The sequence below is a fragment of the Anopheles moucheti genome, chromosome 2, assembly GCF_943734755.1.
Source record: "Anopheles moucheti chromosome 2, idAnoMoucSN_F20_07, whole genome shotgun sequence".
NCBI classification, from domain to species: domain Eukaryota; kingdom Metazoa; phylum Arthropoda; class Insecta; order Diptera; family Culicidae; genus Anopheles; species Anopheles moucheti.
This window is the reverse complement of record NC_069140.1, coordinates 71916313-71941638: the sequence shown is the minus strand read 5'-3', so window position 1 is coordinate 71941638 and position 25326 is coordinate 71916313. Positions and strand designations below refer to the sequence as shown.

General features: G+C 42.9%; 5 protein-coding genes across 12 annotated transcripts in view; 4 read left to right on the top strand and 1 right to left on the bottom strand.

The window, feature by feature from the left end:
- On the top strand, positions 1–1038 carry LOC128296914 (uncharacterized). Its single transcript, XM_053032445.1, has 2 exons — positions 1–559; positions 686–1038. The coding sequence occupies exon 1, from the start codon at positions 291–293 to the stop codon at positions 501–503; it is 213 nt and encodes a 70-aa protein (XP_052888405.1). The 5' UTR covers positions 1–290; the 3' UTR covers positions 504–559; positions 686–1038.
- Positions 1039–1047: 9 nt separating this feature from the next.
- On the top strand, positions 1048–9595 carry LOC128296913 (lipoyltransferase 1, mitochondrial). 2 transcript variants are annotated; one of them, XM_053032444.1, is made up of 6 exons: positions 1048–1502; positions 1560–2001; positions 3901–4008; positions 7168–7271; positions 7372–7624; positions 7735–9595. In XM_053032444.1, exons 1-6 carry the CDS (start codon positions 1372–1374, stop codon positions 7894–7896), a joined length of 1200 nt encoding a protein of 399 aa, XP_052888404.1. In that variant the 5' UTR covers positions 1048–1371; the 3' UTR covers positions 7897–9595. The 2 variants fall into 2 exon arrangements, with proteins under 2 accessions (XP_052888404.1, XP_052888403.1); XM_053032443.1 differs by having other exon boundaries at positions 1048–2001.
- Positions 9596–10637: 1042 nt separating this feature from the next.
- On the top strand, positions 10638–11536 carry LOC128297231 (cytochrome b-c1 complex subunit 7-like). The gene is made up of 3 exons (XM_053032840.1): positions 10638–10750; positions 10962–11009; positions 11109–11536. Exons 1-3 carry the CDS (start codon positions 10714–10716, stop codon positions 11354–11356), a joined length of 333 nt encoding a protein of 110 aa, XP_052888800.1. The 5' UTR covers positions 10638–10713; the 3' UTR covers positions 11357–11536.
- Positions 11537–13418: 1882 nt separating this feature from the next.
- LOC128297620 (lysophosphatidylserine lipase ABHD12) lies at positions 13419–20637 on the top strand. Of its 4 annotated transcripts, XM_053033299.1 has the most exons (7): positions 13464–13581; positions 14311–14591; positions 17093–17211; positions 17296–17474; positions 19123–19695; positions 19761–19922; positions 20001–20637. In XM_053033299.1, exons 2-7 carry the CDS (start codon positions 14500–14502, stop codon positions 20163–20165), a joined length of 1290 nt encoding a protein of 429 aa, XP_052889259.1. In that variant the 5' UTR covers positions 13464–13581; positions 14311–14499; the 3' UTR covers positions 20166–20637. The 4 variants fall into 4 exon arrangements, with proteins under 4 accessions (XP_052889260.1, XP_052889258.1, XP_052889259.1 ...); XM_053033300.1 differs by lacking the exon at positions 14311–14591 and having other exon boundaries at positions 13419–13581; XM_053033298.1 differs by having other exon boundaries at positions 13453–14591.
- A 1241-nt stretch (positions 20638–21878) lies between these two features.
- The window catches only part of LOC128304697 (uncharacterized), a 28413-nt gene continuing 24965 nt past the window's right edge, over positions 21879–25326 (bottom strand). For 2 of the 4 annotated variants that reach the window (XR_008287422.1, XR_008287420.1), the window contains 5 exons: positions 24789–25119; positions 24445–24700; positions 24214–24366; positions 23759–24055; positions 21879–23221 (listed from right to left, as the gene is read on the bottom strand). Coding sequence is in view for 1 of the 4 variants with exons in the window: in XM_053041907.1 (XP_052897867.1) it covers positions 23197–23221; positions 24214–24366; positions 24445–24700; positions 24789–25119 (765 nt within the window). In the remaining 3 variants the exon portion in view is untranslated. The remainder of the gene's footprint in view (positions 23222–23758; positions 24056–24213; positions 24367–24444; positions 24701–24788; positions 25120–25326) is intronic. The other 2 variants (XR_008287421.1, XM_053041907.1) reach the window with 2 other exon arrangements.

Genomic DNA, 25326 nt, shown 5'->3' with positions numbered 1-25326 from the left:
TCTGATCTAGCCGATCGCATCCAAGTGCCTTCACCCTGCTAGTTGCATTTCCATTTACAGTGTGTCCTATGTCTCGCTATTTTACATCTGTGTATTGCGTATCATTCGGGTCATCCCAGCCTACCGTTTGACAGTTGATGCGAAAACCAACAAAAAGAACACAGCACCGTTTTTGGTGAAAGTGAGCAAGTGTGACAGAGAAGCACCGAATCAAAACAACCGTACAGCTTTGTGTAGACGGCTGTACGTAGCAGACCCATTTCGTCCTCACGTCTGGTCAATTGAAAGGAATGCCCTTTAACTGCAGTCGCGATTGTGTAGGTATTCGATACCGCATCAACTCGCTGCACCAAACCTGGAAGTGGCTTCACCAGACTATCGCCCTGCACGAGTACCTGATTTCGATGAGCGCAGCTGACACGAATAACAGCAGCCGAAAGTCGCACCATCCACTGCAACAGGGAATCAACAGCACCAGCAGCATTACCGTGGCGTGTTGCTAAATTATCTACCACAGGCAGTTCAAAGCCCCCGTACGCAGTGTAGTGACGTAAAAACGGTGCATTATCATTCCAGTTCCAGTGTTTTACTTAAGGCATTAGTTAGTTCTTTAGACCTTAATAGTGTGTAAAACGAAACTCTTCCAGCCTTGCATTTTCCGCTTATTGTGTTCTATGTTTGTTAGTGATCGCACACCAAAACAGTGTCTTCGGTCTACATAGTCAGCAAACAGTAATCATAAAACTCTAGTCAAGAAGTGACCATCATCTAATGTCTTAACCTGAAAAGGACTACGAAACTATCATCGTTAACTGTGTGTGTGAGCATTCATGAGATTCTCCTTGGAGGTAAAAATAGAATTTGACTTCCCTCAGAAACCATCCGTAGCTAACGTGTGGACACTGCCAATCTTAGCCAACGCGTAGCAAATAGTAGTCCGAAGACTGATTTACGTAGTGGGAGTGTGTCCGAGAACACCTCTGAAAGAACGTTACGAAACCAGCAACTGATTGAGCCAAAATTTGATCCAGTGACCTACGCCGTCAAACCAACAGGTGGTTACGAATTTGCGTATCAAAACAAAGGAACCGGCCAAAAACAGCGGTTGGCTGGAACGCACAACGCAAAAAGCAAGCGCACGATCCACAGCCGATATAACAAAGAAAGTGCAAGCGAAGTCGCACATATACAGTGCGTCTGTTGCGTCCGTTTGGCTGAGTGTTGGTGATTCTGATCGTAGCGTGTGTGTTTGTGTGTGTGTGCGTGCAAACCCCGCGAAACAAGCGAAACGAGCGCATCGCGAGCGGAACAGCTGGTTATCAAAGTACGAAGAGTGAAAAACCTCCCAACAACAACACCCCCCTGTGCAAGATGGCTGCCTTGGTAGTGAAACGATCGGTGCGATCACTCTGCCGGATGTACGCCCTTTCGTCCCCGTCAGCGACGTCGCATCTTTCCCAGCAAGCACAAACGTGTGGCTACTCCTCCTCCACGAAGCATCCGTTCCAGGGCAATGGAGCGGGCAGTAGCCCGACAGGTCATCTGACCATGACCAGCAGCAGCAAGCAGCTGTCAACGGCCGACATCAAGAAGATCCCGGATGCGGAGGTGCGCAAATCCGTCTTCATCTCGCAATCGAACGATGTGTTCACGAACCTCGCGTTGGAGGATTGGATCTATCGGAACTTCGACTTGACCAACCATCACATACTGATGCTGTGGATTAACAAGCCGTCGGTGGTGATCGGCCGGCACCAGAATCCCTTCTCCGAGACGAACGTTTCCGCGCTGGAGCGTAATGGGATCGAGCTGGCTCGACGGAATAGTGGCGGCGGGGCCGTCTATCACGATCCCGGTAACCTGAACTGTACCTTCTTTATGCCGCGGGCCCGGTACGATCGGAAGTACAACCTGACACTGCTGACACGCGCCCTTTATCGGGAGTACGGTATCAATGCGGAACTTTCCACACGGGACGATATTGTGCTGTTGGGCAAAAAGGTAATTCTGGAAGGAATTATTGTATTAATGAAATTTACTTTTAGGTCAGAACGCAAAACTTTAAAATTTACAAATCAATGTATGGATAAACATATACGTACAGGGTTCAAATTCTATCAGGATTCATCTTGCAGTTTCAGCTAAAAAAAGAATACACCCTAGAATGGATTCAGAATTCTACTGCGAATTACACTGCATTACTCGTACGATCGTTTGAAGATGTTAACATCTCAACGAATTAAAGAATAATGATCTTTAGTGGGGCTATAACCTCAAGAGGTCTAGGCCTGCGATTTCTTTGACTTTATTTACCCGTAGCTGGATAATTATTCTTGCGTACAAGGGATTGATTCGGATGGGATTTTGTACTGGTTATACCCCGTCGAACCAGCGGCGCTACCAAATACACCACCTTAGAAGGATTAAACCCAATGCGAAAATTAAGAAAAGAGATCTGTACTACCCTCGATGATTAAAATACGGCATTGCCGTCATAATATAAATTAAATAAAAAAATACCCTTAATGAGATGGGGTTTACTTTTCTTTCGAACAATTTAATAACTTCCCATGAAGGACACCCACTTAAAGAAAACATATCGTTTTCTTACGTGCAAACAGTCACGTCCTCAGTGCAAAAGATGGAATCCACGCCACATTTATTTATTTTTTCCTGTATCTTCCGATGCAAAAGAAGGTATGTGTATCTCGCGGCAGCGCAGGGTAGTTTCACGTGTTGTGAGCATGACCCATCAAACCGGTTCTACCGTACGCGTCCAGTTCGGAAGGAAGAGAGAACACTACAGGCGACGCGGTTTCCGCACACACATTCGCGAACTCGCGCACAAAGCAACAACCTCACACTGCCGGTGCACGTGCACCGGGTGCGAATTTGCATGCCGTACGCACGCCGCGCGCTTCGTTTGAGTGAGTACGATTGTATGCGTGTGTGCCCACCCATGATTCGGCTGCGTGAACAAGCCATTCCATGCGAACGCAACTTAGTAGAGCGTAGAGGGTTTTTAAGATAAGCCGGAGGAAGAAGCGGAATGGATTTCTTGCCTTCTTGCTCTTTGCTAGGCAAGCTTGTTCCAATGACGCCTACCGGAATGGTCCAATGGTTCGCAGCTGACCGCGCTTCACCCTTGAACCTTGGGCGCGTTTCGAACTCTTAAGCTTAGCTGGGGGCTATGTAGGGACAATAACGAGCAGATTGGTCTTGTTCGTGTCTGTTACCAGGCCAACTGCAAGAAGAGTCACCGTTGTTGTCCATGTTTTAAGATGCCTCCTTGTGCCGTTGCTAGGTGCTTTCATTGCTTGCGCTGTGTACACCCGTCTGCTGAATGATATCTAGTGACTCGAAGCTATTAAACCGGACCCCATCATGTGTGTGTGTGGACTCTCGTACTTCGCCCAGCTGTGGGATGCCGCGATGTCAATGACATTTGCGTCGAAGATATTAAAACACCTTCGCAGGTGTACGTGTACCTCCGTTTTCGTTTGCTACGCTTACCATGAATACTTATAGGAAATGATTATGAAAATCAATTCCTTACTTATGGAAATGATTTAAAAACGCATCCCTGGTAACATATCGTTTCATAGACAACAGGAACGGCTTATCTGTCTCAAGATTTTGCAAAAAAAGAAGCAAAGTCATCGCGTCTGCCATGCGGCCCTGGGTGGTAAACCATTGGCGTGTAATTTGATGCTTATCTGGAAAGACATTAAGAATAGAAGCTGATTTAGATTGTACACTAATCTAATCGGTTGTTTTTGTTTTTCCACCTTGCAAACTGGACTCTGTTACTTTGTGAAGAAACTTTATAAGAAACCTGAATCTCAACGCTCTTTGGATTAGTTCTAATAGACGATTCGTTTTTCAAACCATATTTTACAGATATCAGGAACCGCTGCTAAACTAGGCCAACCGAACGCTTATCATCACTGTACGCTGCTGGTAAACTCGAACAAGCTTCACCTGGGTGCATCCCTTGCGAAAGATAACGTAAGTATAGAAGGCTTACGCAGCAAATCAAAAACAGCGTTGAGAAGAAAAACAACACACCGATGTGCAGTCCGAACGCATCTGTTGCTATGCCAAAATTCGAAACAACAATAACAAGCGACCCGGGACGAATACGCGCGTACGAAGATGGTCTGATCTAACAAGATAAACCGGTTGGTCACACCATACCATAAATAATGTCCCGCGTCTTCCAATGCGTCCCGGCATCTGGGAGGCTTACACAGAACCCGACGAAGCACAGTGTAAATGAAAGCGAGAGTGTGTGTGCGCTTTTGTTCTCACCGGGTCCGCAATGGAAAAACACGCATACACACGAACAATGAAGCTTTGTGATGATAAATTATCATAATGATAACTCTTTATGGAACAGCTGATAGGGAGATATACCGGGGGTGTTTGTTTGCTCAAAACAAAATTCATGCAATTGCACGCGGTGTTCCTTTGCGCAGCATGTTTATTCCGCTTTGTGCGGAATTAAATCTTCCACATACGATCATTCCTGTGAGTGTTTTCCATTCTATATAATTGATAGAACCTACTTTCACTCACTGCAACTGCAACTGTCCATTTCTGTATCGTTCGCAAACACGCAACACAGCTCACAGCTGATTGGCGTAAAATGAATAAATTGTATTGCATCAGCCTCTCGCCTCTATCGTTGGCCCTTTGTTCGTTCGCGTACGAATTCGCGGATGAGTTCATCGTATCGTTGTACCACGCAAGGGGTTGCTTTACCCCATATCCTTGACCACACTCACTGAACTTTAGACGGTGAGTCTTCCTTTTTCGAACACTGGAGAAGCATCGCAACAACAAAACGCTCAACGTTTCGCACGCAGGCGGGCGAAACCATGTGCGAATCATCGCTGATAAATTATATCCCCGATAAGATGCGAGTAGAGGAGAGGAAACAAAACATGCCCAACGGAAGCGGGTGAAGATGTGTATGTTTCGTGCAGAAATTAAGGCCAAATGTCTATGAACTGGTTCGTCACACCGGTTCTAACCGGTACGTCCTGCTCTATGTAGATAAGCCTTCTCTCCCGGTCTTTATGTATTTTTGGAAGAACGGTGGCGAATGCGTGAGGTAAGAGCTTGTTTGCTACAAAGCAGATGATAAGCGCTGCCTTGGTGTGGGGGGACCAAATGTCTGATGGAAATAATGTGCCCCTCGGCCCATGTGCTTGTGATATGGGAGTTTTTTTTCCCCATTAAAAGATTGTGTGTTTGCAGTGCTTCGCCTAGGGCCTGAATTGAACGATAATGATTGCCAAACGACCTTATTTTGAAGCTCAACACGCCGGCTAGAAACTTTCCGCTGTCAATGGTGGTTAATGGAAGGTTGGACCATCAACGCCGAAAGAAGAAGAGTCTTTCGCGTGTACAAACAATGGGTCGTTTTGCGACAAGGGAGATAACGGAATAACCGGCGAGTACACGCTTTTGGTGCGGAGATGTATGGAAAAATACCAACCCCATCCTTCCAGATAAAGTCCATGATCTTCTCAGCAACTGTTGGTAAAAGTAATTTTCGACAAAAAAAAAAACACACACAAGATAAGCAAATCAGTTCTGAGAATGCAATTGAGAAATGATAAGACGGGACCCTCATCATTTAGTACATATCTCTATGCTGCACTCTCCGAAACAACACAATAACTCATTATAGATAGAGAATGTGTAGACATCTCATAACACCTAGAAATTGTGACAATTTAAACATTTTTACGATCATAAGTTATATAGCAGAAGAACATTGAAAAAGTCAGTGATCGCTGGTACATAACAGAATAGAGAATTTATATATTTCGGGTATATCCCCAATGAATAGTAAATTTCTCCCGAACGGTTGAAATTTTCTCTTGTATGATTCGAAACCCTGTAGACCCCTCTTGAGCTTGTAAGCACCGCTAAAGACCTCTATAGGACGCGCAAATATTTCAATTGTGTGAACTTTCTCAACAGTTATGTTTAAATTATTTTATAGCAAAAAATTCTTATTTTGGAACTCCAGTTCGTTCAGAATTCGTAAGAATAACATAATTCCTTAAAGTGTAGTTTCCATAAAACTCATTTGGCTGAGGCAACTGACTAACTGGAACATAGAGTCACAGATACTCAAAGCCATGGTCAACAATTGGGAGGGAATAGAAACAAATACCACCGTTAATAATAGTATGCCGTAAATGAACGGGATATCTCCTGACATAACCTGTGTACAGCCTTGAACAACGTCTATGTAACATTACATTACAAAGCGATCCCCTTCCCTTCAAGCTGGAATGTAAGATCACAATACGAAGACATTCTGTCAGATCGACCACGTCGAAAATACCAGTTGTTACATTCGTTACATTGTACGAGATGCTAGTACAACAAGCTCAATATACTCCGTTTAACTTGCTGACTGCGTTGTCCCGCGTTTCCGCAAATGTCTGCCTCCTGTACCGCTCGACTACCCGTCAACTCAATCTCGGTCATATACTATTCCCCAGACCAGGCCATCAATTTATCTTGATTAAAATCGTTTGCTTCAGCTCGTCGTTTAATGAAAACTGGCGCGAACCGGTTCCTCATCGATAGAGCGAACCGGAATGATGAAGGGCCAGTCTGCATACACACGTATGCGTCCCCTCTGCACATGAAGGGGCATCTCTATGCGCAGGTGGTAGTAGCGCACAAAGCACCGGGAATGTACGGGACGACGATGCGTTTCTAGCGCTATATGACGCCGCAAAAATGAAGCTCTCGGCGCAGCCACACGCGCCCTTTGTACTGCGGACAGGCTTTTGATTTCGATTCTGGAATAGAAATGAAGGACACCGGTTAATACGGGGGCGCTGTTTTGGGAGGTGTTTTGTAAGCAACTGGTGCGTTGTAAGTGGGAAGGAGAGAGGCATTCGGTGTTGATAAGGGACTGTTAAACAATCTCGTTTCATTAGCTTTGGTTTGTCCAAGCTGGGGGTTCTAGTTTCCCCTCTTGCTTGGGGGTTATCGGTGTAAGTTAAGGATGAACATAAGCATTTTGGTGTAGGCTTCGTACAGCATATGCCAAAAGAGAGATGCCATGCCTGTAGCTTTGAGCATTGTATAGAATTAAATCGTTGATTTTGTTTCTTTTTCTCCATTTCCGTGCAGGTTGAAATAACAAGCAAGGCTACCGCTTCCATTCCATCGCCGATCAAGAATCTTGTTGACGTAAACCGAACCGTAAACATCCAGCAACTCCTGTCGGCCATTGGGTAAGCGATTATCTGCGATCCGGATTTGCGACTATGTTGCAATGTATCAATGAAACACAAATTTAATCCGACACACGCTCGGTGTTACTCTTTGTTGCAGCTACGAATTTCTTCGCACACCCGCCACCCAACTGACCGACGGTGGTCGCGAACTGTTGATGAAACAGCGTGGCTTCCAGCTGATCAATCCTACGGACAAGTGGTTCCCGGGCATTACCGAGCTGCGCGAAAATTTTGCCTCGTGGGAGTGGCGGTTTGGGAAGACGCCCAACTTTTCCGTACAGAAAACGATCCAGCTCAAATCGGCCGGAGAGCATCAGCATGAGATGAAGGTGAAAGTGGACGTTGAAAAGGTGAGCCTTATCAGCTATGGATTAGGTTAAGCTTTCCACCAGGGGTTTGTGTTTTAGCTGACGGTGCAACTAATCGCAAAAAATTGTTTTGTCTTCCTTTCTTATCACAGGCACTTATTAAAGAAATTAGTCTCGTCCTGCCCAACCACGAGCCGATTCCGGTTGTGTCGGATATGGTGGGCCGCATGTATAACGAGGATTGCTTCCATGGTATCGCGGAAGCACTGCGAGGTGCAAACACCGAAAATATGCAACAGGCGATGGGATTATGAAGGTTAGTCCTGCCAGCGACTGCTGTATCTTCCAGCCCATCTGCTAACTCCTCGTCGACGATCGTAGAAGAAGGTGGCGGACCGGACGATGGACGCAGTTGAAAGCGAACGCGTTCCGTATGCTGACTCATCGAACTACGTACCTCTCTAGAGTTCTTGAGCAAAAAAAAAAGGGGTGTGTAAGGAGGGAATGCTGAAGTTATTTGAAATTCAAACGCCACAGTTAACAGATGGTACTAACCCATCACCATTAGTGCAGCAGTAGGTACAGTCCGAGTCGAAGGCTTGTCCAACCGGTTGGCAACAGAGTAAACAAGGTCCGATCGTACGATCGTCCCCTTTCAGTATACCTCAACCCTGAACTTAAGCGACGTTAAACGGGGCAACAAAATAACACACTCGTGTGCACAACCCATCAACCTGGATAGGCGTGTTTAGGGAGGTTAATCGATGGGTACACCAATACTTCCGCTCTTTGTCTACCTTTTCGGTTGTTGTAGGATTAGGAAAGCAAAAAAAAAATCGCGACATTCATAATGCATGCGGTAAGGGTTTGATTCGTGCTTGAATCGGAACCGCTAAACGAACCTAGTGACAAACCTTTTGTGCAATACGCAAGCAAACAAACAAAACAACCTTCAACGACGGTAAACGACGAGGAGCTTGTGGTCAATCGATCGACCTTGCATAACACACCCGACCACCACAACGGGGAACATTATGCACCGCTAATCAGCTGTTGTTTGTCGAAGGAAAATGCAATCGAAAGCACCGAACGACCGACCCGGCTGTGGACGTGCGGGGGTAGAGCCTTCTTTCCGTGCCTTGCTGCACTAGTTTGCATTTCACCGTGTTTTTAAACCTACTATTGACTGAAACCGATTGACAGGAACCATCTGGAAAAAAATCCTCATTTAGTAAAAATCATCAAATTAGTGCGAGCAAACTTTTCTGTTTATTTCTTTTGTAATGCCGTCAGAAGGCTTTCGTGAGATAAGGCTTGTATAGGTTTTGTGTTTAATTTTGAATGTGAGTTGCACATAGACGATAAATTGTGATTTGGTTAAAGTTGAACTATACAGAGAGCTGCGAAATTGGTATCACCTGGTTTAGTATCTGCCATTTAATTAAAGGAAATATTCGTTTTCATACTATTAATTCTAATCAGTGCGGACTTTAGCCCCAATGGCAATGCAAGTATAGGACAGCTTACAGTTACAGTATGGACACAGCTTCAGGCAGATCGCTATCAATTATTCCATTTTTGTTAGGGTTTTAGTTACTTATGTTAGCGCTCGTCTTAGGTGTGTAGGATCCTCGAATTGTGAGGTCCACCACCGTGGCTTGCCAATGCAGGAGGATACATCAAGAATACGATCATATCATTTCGTCTCGACATCACCGCTAACAAGTTTTAGTTGAATGGCCGGTTGTCGTTTGGTAGGTTAACCTTTACATGTTTATTTCCTCGTTTCTGAGCTCCTGTATTTTTAACGTGACCTTGCTTAGTGTTGATACATTTTTTTCTATTCCAACAGAGGTTAATAATATACTGGTAGTGTTGAAGTAGAGATTTGTAGCGTAAGATTCGAACTTTAACGAAAACAATCAAACCAGTTCGTAAAATTGTTGATCATAAAAACCAAATAAGATAGACTCTAGTATGAGTGCTAATAAATAAATAAAAAAACATGTATAAAACGAAATGACGATCTTGTTTGATGTGCTTCTTGCAACCTCGTATGTGTACCTAAAGTATAAGAGAAACATTTTACTCTAAAAAAGAAAAAAAAAGAAAAGTTTTAAAGAGAGTCTTAAGTTGTCTGGCGATCTTAATATACCCATTCTAATAAAATGATCAGCCAAGCGCAAGGCAGCCTGCCAATACAGTGATATGAAGAGGTTCTCAATAATCTGCTACGAATCATTATTTTTCCTATCCGTTGCATTATTCAATCTCTTTTTCGGTGGCCTTCTAGTGCGAACCGAATTTCCTTACCTTTTGTCAGATCGAGCCATTGCTATGGTAAAGATGGATCATGTGGTTTACACTAGAGATGTGCGCGCTGAGTAAGAGTGAATGAGTGAGTTGAAACCTTCGAGAGAGTGAATGAGTATAAATCAGCACAAAGAGTTTTTATGATTCCTTTAACCTCAAATCTCAATCTCAAAAGAGTTATACTACTCTTTTACTCACTCTTACAGAATGATTATTAAGAGTGATAAAACAGTTTTACTCACTCCTGAGTGAGATTCTAGTCGGCACAGAGAGTGAGAGTGAGTATACACGCAAAAGAGTGGTAAAATCATTAATGCACTGCAATACTCTTTAATGAATCTCAAAAGAGTGAGTAAAGGTTTCAAATCTTTAAACCCATTCTTTGACTCTGTATATCTTTACACTGTATATCTTGAATTGATTCTATTGATACTACAGGCTCCAAATGAATTTGATTATGTTTAGCGAATTATGTTGAAAATTTATTAAAAAGCCTATTATGATATTATTTTTGTTCATAAAACTGTGGTGTTACAGTGAAATCGTACAGTAAATCGACTATTAAAACGAAGTAAAAACTGTAAATTTCAAATATTTTTTTCCTACTTCTCCAAACACGAACAGATAACATGCTCTAACTTACAACTTACAAGAATACAGTATAAACAGAGCGTCATTTTGACATCGTGCAACTGACAGCTGCACTAGACGTTCGTCCGAAAACGTCAGGCACGATTTCGTTCTCATTTTTGCAAAAAGTCGCAAGTTTGCTCCCAGCACATCGGAGAAGGTTTTACTAACTTTTTTCGACGATCAAAATGTCGTACGTTGCTCGCAAAGGACCCGCCATCTACTGTGAGTGTTCTGGAGGGGTTTCAAACGTTCAATGTTGATTCTGCAATGGATTTTTACCGCCCAAAGGTTTTGTTTTGGCGGCACAGACTGGTGCATTCGGCTCTGTAAATTACATAATGTTATAGAAAATTGAATGCCTATGTTGAAGCGAGAAAAGGACTGTTGAATGGTTTGTTTACTAATTGCTGTGCGTTTTATCGTTCTTTTGCAGCTGCCCTCGGAAAATGGGCCTATAACATGGCCGGTTTCAACCAGTACGGTGAGTTTTGTTTTGTTGTTATAGCGAGAAAGGATCGGAGCGTGCTGGACCCGTTCTGTTACCATTGTTTATTGTATTCTTTCTTACTGTACATCGTAGGGCTCCACCGTGATGATTGTCTGTACGAGAACGACGACGTAAAGGAAGCGATCCGCCGCCTGCCTGAGAAGCTGAAGGATGAGCGCAATTTCCGCATTACGCGCGCCCTGCACCTTTCGATGACGAAAACCATTCTCCCGAAGGAACAGTGGACGAAGTACGAGGAAGATACCAAATACCTTGAACCGTACCTGCAGGAGGTGGTCCACGAACGTGAGGAGAAGGTTAAATGGGAATCGAACAAGTAAATTGCGACGCGGTTCGAAGAATACGCACAGCCGTGGGTTTGACCCGTGCATTGACGATGGGCTGTTAACATCTTGCTTGGGTGTAGTGTAGATTGCACCCAACCTTCCCATCATCACGGCCTTTGTGTATTATTGTGAAAAAAAACAACTTAGGAATAAATCATGTACCGTTGAAACACATATCAATAGCCGTATTCATATTTAAAAGAAAATTAAGTATAAATCGCATATGAATCCAAACCCATCTAAAACACAGAGCTGCTGCTGACGGTGCTGACAGGGAAAGCTTTTTCTAAGCAATGCCATAAGCTTTCCTGTTGTCAGCTGATTTTGACGGCAGTGTTTGTTTACATGCGGAAGCTTTGTTAGTCTGGCTGAAAAGAGCACCTTTTGCAAGATGTTTTATTTTGTTGTCGAAATTTAATCAAAAAGGCCACAAATGACTGAAAATGGAGATATAATTATAGAAAGTAAGTAAAACTATTGGATAACTAAATGTAATGTGATATATTGTTAGTGATGAGTGGCATAAACGTTAGTGCGGTGTCGTAATTGAGCCCTCCAGGAATAGCCAGGGCAGTGTTTGCAATGGATTAATTGCTCCCCCAAGAATTTTTTTATCTGCATCATGCAAGTAATTACAGATTATTCGCGGAACATTAGGCCGTTTGATAAGAGTAGTTCATTAATCGATACTCATTTTTCTTAGCAATGAAATTTATCGTACTACTCGTTGAGTAGCAAAACCCGACCGATGAACCGAGCTGTAGGGAAGTTTGGGAAGCTGCTTAAGGTGCATGTACTTTACCTTATGTTTAATAATCTGTTTCGTCTATTTTCGTGCTATATGCTTTTGGCATTGGTTCGCCAACAAAAATCACGCCCCGCCCCGTGGTCACTAAAAGGGCAATTATGTTTGTCATTAAAAATGTATCATTTCAGCGAATGTACTTCTAATCGTTTCCGTAACCTATTTTAATTACAGCTTACAAGTGCAATTACATCACCAGCTGGCCTGTCCACAGACAACCGTCTGCCCGCTTCTACCGCTAGCATCGGACCGTAAACTCTGTTCCTGTTTCTTCCTTGCTTACGTTTGCTGTGTTTTTGTGACGATCCAACGAACGTCACGCCGCAAAAAAAATTCCGTGTGCCAAACACGGCTAAACATACGTCGTAATACACATGTGCCAATCTAACACACCAAGCAAAAATGGTCGCCCTGAAGATTGTCCTAAATATTTTAGACTTTGGTCGTTTTCCGACAGTTATGTTAGCGAAATGAAAGTCTTTGCGTCGCATTTCGGATCGTAACATCGGAGGACAAGTCGCAACAAGAAAGTTGATCTTTAATGTTTAAGCCGCCTTCCCAGCGATACCCAATTGTTGATACGTTTTCCACTTCGTACCCGGTCTTAATTAATACGCAAGCAAACCTGAACATATAAATCGGCTACGTGCTGCACTTTCGCTCTGCCGCCGTAGAGCTCACGGAAAACGCGGGGAAAAAAAGACAACGCAAATCGTGGTACGCAACGCGCGCATCTTAACTGCTTGTCAAATTTGTTCGCGCACTGGGAAGATTTTGCGAGCCGGTGTATATTTTACCGCGACCTTTACCGACTATTAATGTACCACACGAAGCCGTGCAACTGATGTCCCAGCATTCATTGGAAGGAAACCCCGAGCTAGCGAACGGAATACGCTACCGGTCAGTTTTGTAACGCATTTCATACTGCGTGAATCGCGTCGCTTTGCTGCGCATAATTTTCGTGTGCAGTGTTTTTCAAGCTTGTGGCCATTTGCAAGAAGCAAAAGTAACCAGTTTTATGGTTCACCGGCGTATAGTAGTAATTTTGTACGGTTTGGCAGTTGCCTAATTACGCCATCAACTTGTGCGTCACCGTGAGTGAGTGTATCAGTGAATGTTGTTGATACACAGGGCCGCCGGATGTTGATGCAGCTGGAACCCGGTTGGCCACGATAGTGTGGTTTGCTGCAAGTGTGGGTGCAAATTGCCATTCGCAACGCAGTAGCGCGATTCCGTATCGCATATCTAGTGTGTGTGTTGTGTGTGGGGCGCGGAAAACAACAGTGCGATTGTTAATCGCGGCTCCGGTCGGTCGAGCTCATCGTCAGCATCGCGGGAATTGTGCGTATTCAGCGGCCATACCGTACGCAGGCATGTACTGGTGTCCAACCGTCAAGCGGCGCGCTCTCAAAAGGTGATTACGAATAGCAGTGCGTGGCTCCAGAGTCGGTATCAGATGTTTGCCCTTTTTCCACCCGATCTGATCGGCCATAGTTGGTAGTGTGCGAAAGGAAGCTAAAAACGACAAAAAACACAGGACAAACAAAACTTATTGCGTGTTGTGTATACAGGGAACGTTGGCAGTAAAAAGGGCGTCTCCATGACGACGTCGAACGGGTGCGCTGGGAATGTGTGTTAGTTACTTGCTGCTGCTTGTGTGCGTGTGTGAAAGAGGGTTTGTGTGAACTGCCCAGCATAAAAAAACTCCCTATGTTAAACATCAGCGAAATTCCAACAGGCAGATCGTGAAAAAATTCGCGGTGTCAAATTAACACAACACAATAAAAAAGCCCGTGTGTTAATATGCATTTGGCAGTTCGGTAGTTTCGGCATTGAACCGCGCGTGCGATCCGAGAACCGACGTGGCGGTGTATAAAATCCGACCACGATTCTATAAACAAATCAATCTAATCGTTCCAACGGCGAGAAAGTGAATCCTCGAGCGGCCGCCGGTTTGTGCTGTTCCCTTTGTTCAAACAAAGGGCGGCTTGCTTGGCACTGCATGGGAAGAACCATTTCCTTCCTGCCTTGAGCTGCAGTCAGTGTTGTGCGTGATTCATATTTCTGCCTACTGTGCCGTGTACATATGATCAGCTGCTACCAGATCATACGCATCATCTAGTTCGCTCGTTTTGATTTGCAGTGATCCTCCCGAACAGTGTTTGCTGTGTGAAGATTGGCGCTGCTTTCCTTTAATCCCCACCAAATTTCCCACCAAATCCTTGGCGAGACAAAGGAGGCTTGTGTGTGTGCGTGTGTGATCCCCCTTTTGACAGGCTTGCGGAAAGTTTGGGCAGCAATAACAATCACCAAAGCAAAACGCAACAAAACCATGGCAATGTTCGATCTCGATCGGCTCATTACCGATCTCTTCAAGACGACCGTCCTGCCCGGGATAGCGATCGGGCTGTGGTTGACCGATTTGTAAGTAAAATCATCCGATACGGATATGCTGCATACTCGTGGGTACATCCTCGTCCTTCGGGCGATCGCCAATTCCTTTGTGTTGTGTCGATCGTGTTGTGATTTATTTTCTTCTTTGCACTGCAGATTTGCCATTCAATGTTATGTAAGTCGGGTACACTGCCATCGTCTGGCGATCGTTGCTTGTGGTGGGCATAAACATTGCAACCTCCACCCCAGTTCTGGAAGGATGTTAATAGAATTAAAGCGACTAGCAAACGGTCAAGGGCGTAGAACGGTTGGCTAGAGATGGTTCTGGACACATTCAAATGGTGCTCGCAAATGGATAGCTGCCGTTCTTGAATGAGCTGGTCGAATGATCAACGGGAATCCATTGTTCGCTTTCGTTTAGTTTGTTGCTAGCTTTTTGCTTTCCTTTTGCTGGCTGGATGTGTGTCTTTATAAAAGAAAATAACACATGCTTTTATAGCGCCATCGTGTGCTAAATTAGGGACCATTTAGCATATGCTACGCGGTTTCGATCCCGCTGCTCTTGTTATCTGTATCTGGTTTGGTTGTTTTTGGTTCTGCGCGCTGCTTTTGCAAATGCCGTAACGAAATCTGAAAGATGATTTATAAACAATTGTTGCCTTTACGTAATCGATAGATGAACTTTGTATTTTCTGGTTATCATGCTGGCAGCATTCTTGACGCATTTGCTATTGAAATGGGTGGGGGGGTTAAAATGTAAAACACTCCTAGCTGGTTGCAGTAAACAGATTTACAGATCCCTTTTGCTGTCGCTCATTTGTGGGCACTTTTCTTTGAAGTTGTTCCATGTTTAAATCACAATTTTTATACCTTTTTAAATAATGTTCGTTTGTTAAACTTCATGTTTTAACTTCATAATGTGAACAACTGAGGTCCATAGATCCGCTGCAGCATCTGTAGGATGTACTTCGAACAGAATGTTTTTATTTTAGATACTAATAATGAAAAATTGCGTAAAATCGTCGTCGAATCTTTGAGAATTTACGAACACTAAAAATATTTATAAGTTTTTAGGATCCTTGAAACTAAGGAGGGTAAATATTTTATGAACTTCTGAACAGAGAGTATGAGTCATTTAATTCATACAAATATTCATGAATTCAGATCAGATTCTTTTAAAACTTCTAAACCACCTTTTTTCTTTTGTTATCGTGTTGTTTTGGTTAGTTCGATTAACCTGTTTTATTTTAACACTGTGTTCTGTCTTTTTATATGAACATACTTGTTAAATGTTGCATTGAAACTCGTCTTGAAAGATTCGAAAGTTACAATTTATTCTTTATTGTATGTTTTCTGTCCATGCTTTCAATCCTGTAAAATGCAAACAAGGCTTTTGTTAATTCTTTCGGTTTCGCACTTTTATTCTTTAAGTTTTTAAAACACAAATTAAGCAAGTTTTCTTTTAAATTATGCTTATAGAAACAATCTTAAGTTTCTACAGCTTTCGCAGCCAATTTTGTTAAAGTTGTATGCTTTAAAACAGTGCTTTACATACTTACAAAATAACAATTGCCATGAGTGTGTCATCGTGTTATTTGTAAGACTCCAACAACTCCTACACTCAGTTTGAACTTATCAGAACTGAAGAAATGTTTTTTAATCACACCCAAGAAGCTACTAATCATACGATCAATGCATGCACACAATAAAACTCTATTATTTACTTAAATAACTCATAAGCAGTACGATTCTTACCGCTGCACTTAAGAACAACTTCGCACGGAAGTAATAATATGGAGTGTTTAAAGATCGTTTCGTGTTACGAACGCAGATAAGGCTGCCGCAATAATTCTCACTTATCTCGGTTCGATTGCGCTGCGTATTATCTAAGCTCCTGCATGTGTTGTTGCTTTCTTCCAAGGAATTCTTGCTCGACGTTACTCACTGGTACACACGTGCATCTATTGAACCGAGCAACATTCTTGATCGTTAACTATTTGCAGCTATTTACAGCGAGCCCCAGCTTCCCTTATGCTATATCTCGAAGCAAATACATTCTTGTACTAACATCAGCTCCAGCAGTGTGCAATGTAGTATTCCGGTGTTTGTGTAAGATTACCAAGATGTGCAGATTTGTCAGAGATTACGCGATACGCGCTAGGTATTCTGCCGTTTGCTTACGTTCAGTGTCAAGTGCAGACAGGCACGACTTCACGTACAAATGCGCAATGTATTCGCACTCAGACAAACACACACACAAGCATACAGCTCCACCGAACCAGCCCCGGTTCAGTTTTAGCCCACCTTCGCGAAGAAGTAGTTTCATTCGAGCACACTAATCGTACTAATCACATGCTAACGCATTGCCCATCCGAATGCAGCGTAAAACGATGCCCCTGTGTTGCAAGTAATGCACTTTTGTGTGTCGTATGTTTGAAGAAACATCGTTTCGCACGCGTAAATGCGTGAGCGAATGTCGAACTGCAGAGACCATAATCGCATCTAATCGGGTTCCGTTCTCTTACTTCCAGAATCGGTAAGCTGACGTGTACGGTAGCGCTGGTACTGTTTGCCATCGTGTTCGTCATACTACCGATCATCTTTAGGTTCTCGGTCACCGTTCAAAAGCACATCCTGTTCCTCACGTTCAGTAAGTAAATTGGCCCCCAGGGTTGTAGTGTGTCGAACCTGAATTGACTCTAATGAAATTCTATTACACTCTCGCTACGCACAGTAACCTATCCGCCGAACCTGGACCTAAAGCGGCCGGAAAAGAGTGGCCTGTACGCGACGAGAAACTTCTACATCAATCACCGCGATCAGGAGGAGGAGATCGATGTGAACATTGCCGTGTGGCACGTGCTACCGAACGATTTGGTGCGCCGTTACGCGAAGGAACTGCACGTTGATGAGGTAAGACAGAAGAAGACGGGTGCCCACCTTGTGGCCCCTCTGCGGGCTACGTCTACTGCGGCTTGCAGTGGCTCTGTTCGGAACTCGGTGCCATTTCGTGCAAATTCGTGCATGCACGCTGGCCTCGTGGGGGAAACCACCATCGTGTGTCGGTGTGGTGCTATTTTTACGAATTTTTGTCACAAAGCGGTAAACCGAGGCGCACGCTCGCCGATGGTCACACGACGCCATTGTTGAGGCACGAACGATGTTTAATCCAAAAGCCGCGGGATCAGGCCTGACCTTACCAAGGGACCAAGGGGTATGGTTATGATCATTTTGATCCATTATGCAATTAGACAGGCCGTTGGAATGGGAAGAAAACTATCCAACGTACAAGGTTAAGGGTGTTTTTATTTTTTCTATTTTCCTTTCAAAACGTTCGAGCACCGTCGTACTGCTGCTTTCTCAAGGGAAACATACTGCACCCAAACAGCTGCCAGGAAAGTCGATAAGAGAAATGAAATTATTAATACAACTCGGTTAAGGTTTTGCTTTGTACGATTGTTTGTTTGACGTGTTTCGCCGTACAGGTGTTGGGAATGAATATTGTATAACCCAATTTCACCGCATGTCCGGTTTTACACATGACACTGATTGACGTAGACGAAGGAAATTGAATGATAAGCAACGGAAAACAAGTTTCCCTCGGATTTTGGAACTTTTTTCTTGTGTGGTGTTTTTTTTATCTACCTATTTTTTCCGTAATTGTACAAAGAAGAATTACTGTTTTTCTTTTAGTAACTTTGTTTGTCCTGCCGCAAATACTGGTCTCTCTTGATGAATAATGCGCTAAAACTCAGTGGGCATTACACTAAAGGCTCTTTTTTGTATAAAATTTTTCGAAAGTATGCTCCATTCCGAAAACCATTCCGATTTTCAATTAATCGTTAATTACTATAATACGTTAAAAAGAATTTTAGAAAATGTAGACCGCAAACTATTTCTTCCCTACACTATCTACCAGACATATAATTTCTTCAATGGTTGGAGGTTTTAAAATGGTCAAACGTCATTTATATACATTGTAGATTCTTTTTTATCTCTGTTACCTTACTGAAACACTTGAACCATTCATAAAAATAGTGATCTTAGCATGACTTGGATCTGATCTTTACATTTCAAATCTTGTAATTTGAATAGGATATTGTAATGTCTATTTCTTCATAAATCTGCAAATGGATCTATAAACGAGATCGAACGGCGAATCGAACTTTAAAAGACAAATTAATTTTTTAACTTCATTATTAATCTTAATCTCATCTTATCTCATATCATCTCATTTAATCTCATCTCATTTTCTTAGGAGGTATTCACTTCATTAGTTTCAATCCTATAGAATGCTGATTCTATAGTGGTGAAAATGATCATACTCGGTCGAGAGATCAGAGTTATTAATCGATATATTTAAATAATAAATAATATTAACTCCACTACATCCCCAATTTTTACCATTTTCATAGATTTTGAAAAAATATTTTAATATTATGCCTATCCTGAAGTTTTAAATGGAACTGTATATATTTGGTTGTCGTATTTTAAAACAATAATTTAAAACAATATGATTATTGCAATGTTCTAACCGTACCGCTTTGTCTATTCTTTCCAGCGAAAGTTATCGAACATAACGCTCCCAACGATAGATGGCAGCACTAGCAATGGAGGAAGCATATCGCACGACGCGACGGACTCCGTTGGCGATGCATCGGATCGCTATAGCCGGTTGGAAAAAGTGCTCGGAGCAGACCATTTTAAGCTAACGGATGAAGCACACCAACGGGAACTATTCGAAGAGGCTCTACGGGCAACGACGAATGATGTTGTACTGTACCTGCACGGCAATACGGCGTCCCGCGGTGCGCCGCATCGGGTCGAGCTGTACCAGACGCTGCGTGCCCTTAACTATCATGTGATAGCGATGGATTACCGCGGGTACGGTGATTCGGCCGATGTATCACCAACGGAACGTGGCGTCGTGTACGATGCGCTCGCCGTCTATCAATACATTACTAGCATTACCAAGAACCCGGTCTATCTGTGGGGCCATTCGCTTGGTACGGGCGTTTCCACCCATCTGCTGTCGCTGTTAACCGAGATGAGCCTTCCCGGTCCACGAGCACTTGTGCTGGAAAGTCCTTTCAATAACATTAAGGAGGAGATATGTGCCCATCCATTTTCGAAGGTATATGACCGGTGGCATGATGTGGAGTTGCTTGCAGAGATAATGTTGTTTGCCTTGTGTTCTAGCTGTACCGTCATCTACCTTGGTTTGACTTCTTGATCTCAAGACCTATGTACAATAATAAGCTGCGCTTCGAGTCCGACCAGCATATAGCCGAGTTCCGTCAGCCGGTGCTGATACTGCACGCGGAAGATGATCTTGTCGTCCCATTCGAGTTAGGTTATAAGGTACGTATCGGTGAGTTGGAAGGCGCAAAACAACATGCTAAAGGTGATGTTTCCGTTTCCATGTTTCGTTTTCGGTAGCTTTACCGCAGAGCGCTAGATACGCGGGGCAAATCGTGGGGTCCGATCGAGTTCCATCGGTTCGAGAAGAGCAGCCACTACGGACATAAATATATCTGCCGGGCACCGAACCTGCCAGAGATTGTCGTTCGCTTTTTCCATGCCTACCGTAATGAGCAGTACTAACCGGCAAGGGGAAGAAACAAGAATGTGCGGTTTGTCCGAGTCTCGACGATACGTGAGACACTCGCTTAAGACACTGGGCCATATAAAGCATGCGAATGAAGCCTTTTACCATGTAGAAGATGAAGAATAGGTGCAAAAGAAGTTTGTATGCATAGAAGAACAGGGATGTTATTTGTGTGCGTGTGTTACATGCAATCAGAAAGTGCTTGCGGAACGGCGATCCATTTTGCATCCGTTTCCGTTCCACCTGCAGTAGTATACAGTTGACCAAATGTTAAACACAAACCTTCGAATTTAGCGGTCAGGGTTAGTTGCAGTGAGGTGTGGGAATGTTTCGTTTTCCACGGGGAAAGCAACTGGAAGATACGAGAGCGTTGTTTACACCCTTTCCATCGTAATGATGTGTACCTTTTTAGATGCACTATTTCGGGGATTAATATCTATAAATAAATGAACAACCGAGGAAATTACAGTCAACGCTATCGCTATACTATTATTGTTGAGAAATGATATTATTTTAGTACGAGCATCTACTGTTTTAGTGTGTTTGGGCTGCTACAAGAAGGGAACTCCCTTTGGCATTATCTGTATCTGTGTTTGATTTCTCTATTCACCGTTCATTTATCTCCTTATTGTGCGTTGCATTTAACATTTTCAAACCCCGGTGATCATGTTGGTCCTCCGATGGACCTCAATCGGTTGATATTCTTCCCAACCCTAAGCTTAACTCCCCATGGTGCTGATATATGATCTCAATAGGTTCCAGCCAAAGAAGGGTGCGACTGACCGGCTTCGTATATTACATAATCTATCAATATAGGCCGCATATAGGCTTGTGGGGACTGGTCGATAGCAGTAACTCTGATCTTGATAGCCTGAAGTCCTAAAATTAATAAAACATTCTCGAGTTCTTCAAAGTTGTTTACAAAGTGACCATCAATAACTAAATGCATAAAACACTTAGAAGTTACAGTGTTAACAGATAATGGGAGGTCGTCAGCTATTTATAATTAATCACTGTACGCAATGTTCCCTGAGAGAAACTCCCAGCCTAGAGCCACTCATGAGACTGCGTTACATGATCAACCGAGTAAATTTACTCACCACGTGACTGATACCTGATGACTTCAACTTTCACGAGGCAAGGTGGACAAAGACAAAGAGTCAATTGTGAAGACCGTTCAAATTCACAAAACGAACATCAGTATCTAGAAAGTGATCTATACCTGACATCTCTACTGCAGTTTGTTATCCGGCAAATGATTCCGAGGCTCGATGTGCCCCGTGGCTTCCCCATCGTCAGATTCCCGTGACAGGTTATGGTTGTCTATGAAAATTCTATTATAAATTTATAGTAGAATAATTAATTTAAGTAATTTAAGATTAATTTAAGATAAGCAATTAAGTAATTTATAGATAGTATTTATATTTATAAATTTGGAGCGACCCGGTGGCATGATGTAGCGGAGCCGGTCTTCACACGAACGGACCGGACCAAATCCCATCCGGACCAATCCCCCGTAGCAAGGACTGACTATCCGGCTACATGGTAAAATAAGTCGATACGGCCAGGCCGTTCTAACGAAACAAAAAAAATCTATAAATGTATAGCATAAAAGCTAAAAAGAAAGAAAATGAATTCATCCATGACACCCACCGTAAGACAGATAACGTCATACAGATAAAAAAAATAGGTCATAAATCCACATCGTACACGTTTGTAACAATATATTAACGTTTATTCATTCACTTTCACCCTTAACTGAACAGTGTTTTAAATTAACCGTTGTGTGTCAACAGAAGTTTACAAAAAATAGACTCGTACTATAACAGTAAGGGTAAGAACAATAATATTAAAAGCAAAATTCATGATCCAGTTACATAAAACGCCACATCAACAGAAACAACAACAGTGGTGCAAGCTAAAACTTCACTTTCTACGGTGTCCATCCGTTGCGATTAATCCAGACTGACTGACTGTTCTACCGATTTGACTAACAACTGTCGTTTTCTAGTGGAGAAGGAGTGTGAGTGTGTGTATTTTGATTTAGTTGATTGTTGTCACGTTTTGGTCACCACTTTACGAATTCGAGAGAGAGGTATTAACGATTGCTGGCAAACACGCTTTGTATCGAACGGGTTTCAAAGACGCATTTGTTTCTCGCAAAATCCTACAGTCAATGTGTCGTACACAGGTAGGAAATCATACATATTTTGGCGCTAGTAAATCAATTGTTTCTCCTGATTGGGTTTTGTTCTGTTCTTATGTAGTAATGACTAATCACGCTCAGATTCATAACCCGCTTTAGGCACTGATTCGATATCCTTTCCCAAGCTACTACTAACACGATATACCCTCACTATTCGTCCCCGCTATTGTACAACCTTAACGATTTTGTGTTTAGTGTGATGAAATTCTTTACTTGTTAATCTGAGAAACATGCGCGAGGAATACGCGCGTATAGGTAGTGTTTTTTTGTGAAGGAGAAATAGAGAGAGCTGGAAGTTTTTTAAATAAGTGAGCTATCCGCGCATATAGAATGCAAACAGAAGCGTAATTAAAAAAATAAACACTACATTTCGTTTGCTTGTTTTGATTCTTCGAAAGATCGTTATCATATTGTTTTACGTATAGTTAGGCACTATAGCGTTCGAGAAATGTGTGCATTTTGTTTTTTTTTGTTAAATTTTAAAGTTACAACTTTTTCATTTTTTTACACTATTTTTGTTATCCACTTTTTTAAATAGTTCAGCAAAATAAGCCAAGAAAGCTGAAATCGAGGATGCGAAGCAAATTTCGTATGGCTGGTTTTTTATGCACGCGTTGATGCATTTTTCTAATGTTTGTCCCAATTTTTTTTTCTCGTGTTCATCTAATGTTTGTGTGTTACTGCTGTTCCTGTTTACTTCTGCATCTGCATTTCGTTCTTTATCAGTCGCCTGTATCGATGATAGGGTATGAGTTTCTCTGTGTGTAAATGCTGCTTTGGCAGAGTTGTATCTGTTCACCGTGTGGTTTGGGGAAGTGTCCTTACTGCGTCCAGGGCCACCGTAAACTGGAATGGAGAAGACTGTGCATTAGTAAACAGTGGAAAGCGTCTGATGTGGTTGTAGCATTTTTTTAGTATTACACTCGCAGGGAAAAAGAATTCAACAATAAAACATAAAAAAATAATTGGGGATGAGTAAAATTAATTGAAAAAGAAAGATAACAAGAATGAAATAGGTAAATAGGAAAAAAAGAATTAAAAAACAATAAATTTTAATATAACAAAAATACAATATAAGACTGAGTATAGAATAACAGCTACATAAAAGAATTATCAAACAAAAACCAAAATGATGTAAAATGAACAGAAATACTTGTGAAACACAAGTAATTAAATACAGCTGTAGTTTCGCAAGATGTAATTTTGTTAGCACTTCAATTAGTCACGGAATATGATTTGCTTAGCCAAATTAAAATCGCCAGCCAATTGGTTAACACATTTAATACAAAACGAGCTAAAGCCTGCAACATGTACATTCACACCGTAAGCGTTGAAAACATGGAACGGAAAGCTTAAGTGAACGCTTCATTCAAGGACACTTACGAAACGGTTCGCAGATATGTTGAAGTTGCGATACGGATGGGAAAGAATATTGTTTGTTTTGGGCAAGCAGCAAAATTTGGCGTTTAACATTATCCAAAGTGAAGCAAAGTTCAAAATGTTTCCTTTACTTCCAAAAAACCAATCCTGAAGGAGGTGTCCAAAATGAAAGCCAAACTACTGCACTATGGACATGTGGGAAAATGATGCAGACCAAAGAAAAACAGATGGTACAGGCAAGCACGGGAGTTGGCATCGGTGTTGGTACCGCTCTAATCTCTAAGTACGGGTAGTGAAGACCTTCGGAATAAATTGGGGTAAGGAAACAAACGATAATTTATGTTTCAACAAAAGGAGCTCAGCTTTTCGCGTAGTAATGGTTTTTGGACACATTAGAGGGAAGCTCCCGTCACCAAAGCGGAGATGTGCTCGCTCGGACGGTACCCGTTGGTACTTACAGCTGCATGGACAGTATTTTCGGATTCGGACAGGCTTGGGGAGCCCGCACGTGGCACGGCTTGTGGCACTGGATCGCACAGTCCCGGCATTCGTAGCCCTGCTTTCCCGGGCGCCTTGGTATGCTGCGATTGCAAACAAAGCACAGAAGTCCACTAAAACATAACCATAATGGAGTAAACGTTAAAAATCAATCATTCACACATTCGACAGCATATATTGCGCAAACTAACCCAGGGATGTGTTTTGCAACGAACGTGTGATCGTTGTAGATGTGTAGCTTGGTCCCTTTGCGCTTCCAGTTCTTCTGCTTGTTGGCCACCTCGAGCGGGACCAGATAATGGCGAACCACATTGTTTTCCGTCGTTTCGAGCAGTAGCGTTGACTCTTCGTGCACGTACGTTCGCCCACTGCCGGTGGACAATCCCGATATGGCGGACGATTCCGAGATGGATGACTTGCGCGATAGGTTGCGGAAAATGTTCGATCCTGGGGAGGGAAGAACAGGGACACGAATCATCATCATTAGTTCAGAAACCATCGCACCGAAGCGCACGCATGAAATGTCGCAACCAACTTTGATCGAGCGACGATCCTCGACTGAGCGTTGACGATGCGCTGCGCACGTTACCTCCGGTTGCGGTTGGACTGTACTGGGGCACATCCAACGATTTGGACTTCTTGGACGGTGTCAGCTTGCTGCGCAACGTGCCAAAGATGTTGCGCGGTTTTTTAACTGGCGGCACTGAGTTGACGCTCACCGGCGCACTGTTGCTTAGGTTGGCCGTCATGGACTGGGAGGTGGCTGAGGCCGAGGAGAGCGCCGGCGAGGCGGGCGTCGATTCCGATTTGCCACCGTTGAAGCTGTTCATGTGTCCAGCAGCGGATGGTTTCAGGAACGAGTTGTTCTAAAATTTAAAAAATAATCATTGTGTTGAACAGCACAGCGCCATCTATTGATGGGGGAGAGTACTAGTATGTCTTTTAGGCTGTGTATCGACGAGTATATTCGCTACCATTGACTGCCATGATAACTTTGAATATTCGAATTTGATGAATATTATAATTACATTATATGAGTATTATGGGTATTGTATTGTAAATTATTTTCAAAT

Excerpts from the sequence above, each read along its gene's own strand:
- LOC128296914 (XM_053032445.1), top strand. The coding sequence starts at position 291 with ATGCCCTTTAACTGCAGTCGCGATTGTGTAGGTATTCGATACCGCATC.
- LOC128296913 (XM_053032443.1), top strand. The coding sequence starts at position 1,372 with ATGGCTGCCTTGGTAGTGAAACGATCGGTGCGATCACTCTGCCGGATG. Across the intron at positions 4,009-7,167 it reads CATCCCTTGCGAAAGATAAC|GTTGAAATAACAAGCAAGGC; the intron begins GTAAGTATAGAA and ends ATTTCCGTGCAG. Across the intron at positions 7,272-7,371 it reads CAACTCCTGTCGGCCATTGG|CTACGAATTTCTTCGCACAC; the intron begins GTAAGCGATTAT and ends TCTTTGTTGCAG.
- LOC128297231 (XM_053032840.1), top strand. The coding sequence starts at position 10,714 with ATGTCGTACGTTGCTCGCAAAGGACCCGCCATCTACT. Across the intron at positions 10,751-10,961 it reads CAAAGGACCCGCCATCTACT|CTGCCCTCGGAAAATGGGCC; the intron begins GTGAGTGTTCTG and ends GTTCTTTTGCAG. Across the intron at positions 11,010-11,108 it reads GGCCGGTTTCAACCAGTACG|GGCTCCACCGTGATGATTGT; the intron begins GTGAGTTTTGTT and ends TGTACATCGTAG.
- LOC128297620 (XM_053033298.1), top strand. The coding sequence starts at position 14,500 with ATGGCAATGTTCGATCTCGATCGGCTCATTACCGATCTCTTCAAGACG. Across the intron at positions 17,212-17,295 it reads CATCCTGTTCCTCACGTTCA|TAACCTATCCGCCGAACCTG; the intron begins GTAAGTAAATTG and ends CGCTACGCACAG. Across the intron at positions 17,475-19,122 it reads AGGAACTGCACGTTGATGAG|CGAAAGTTATCGAACATAAC; the intron begins GTAAGACAGAAG and ends TATTCTTTCCAG.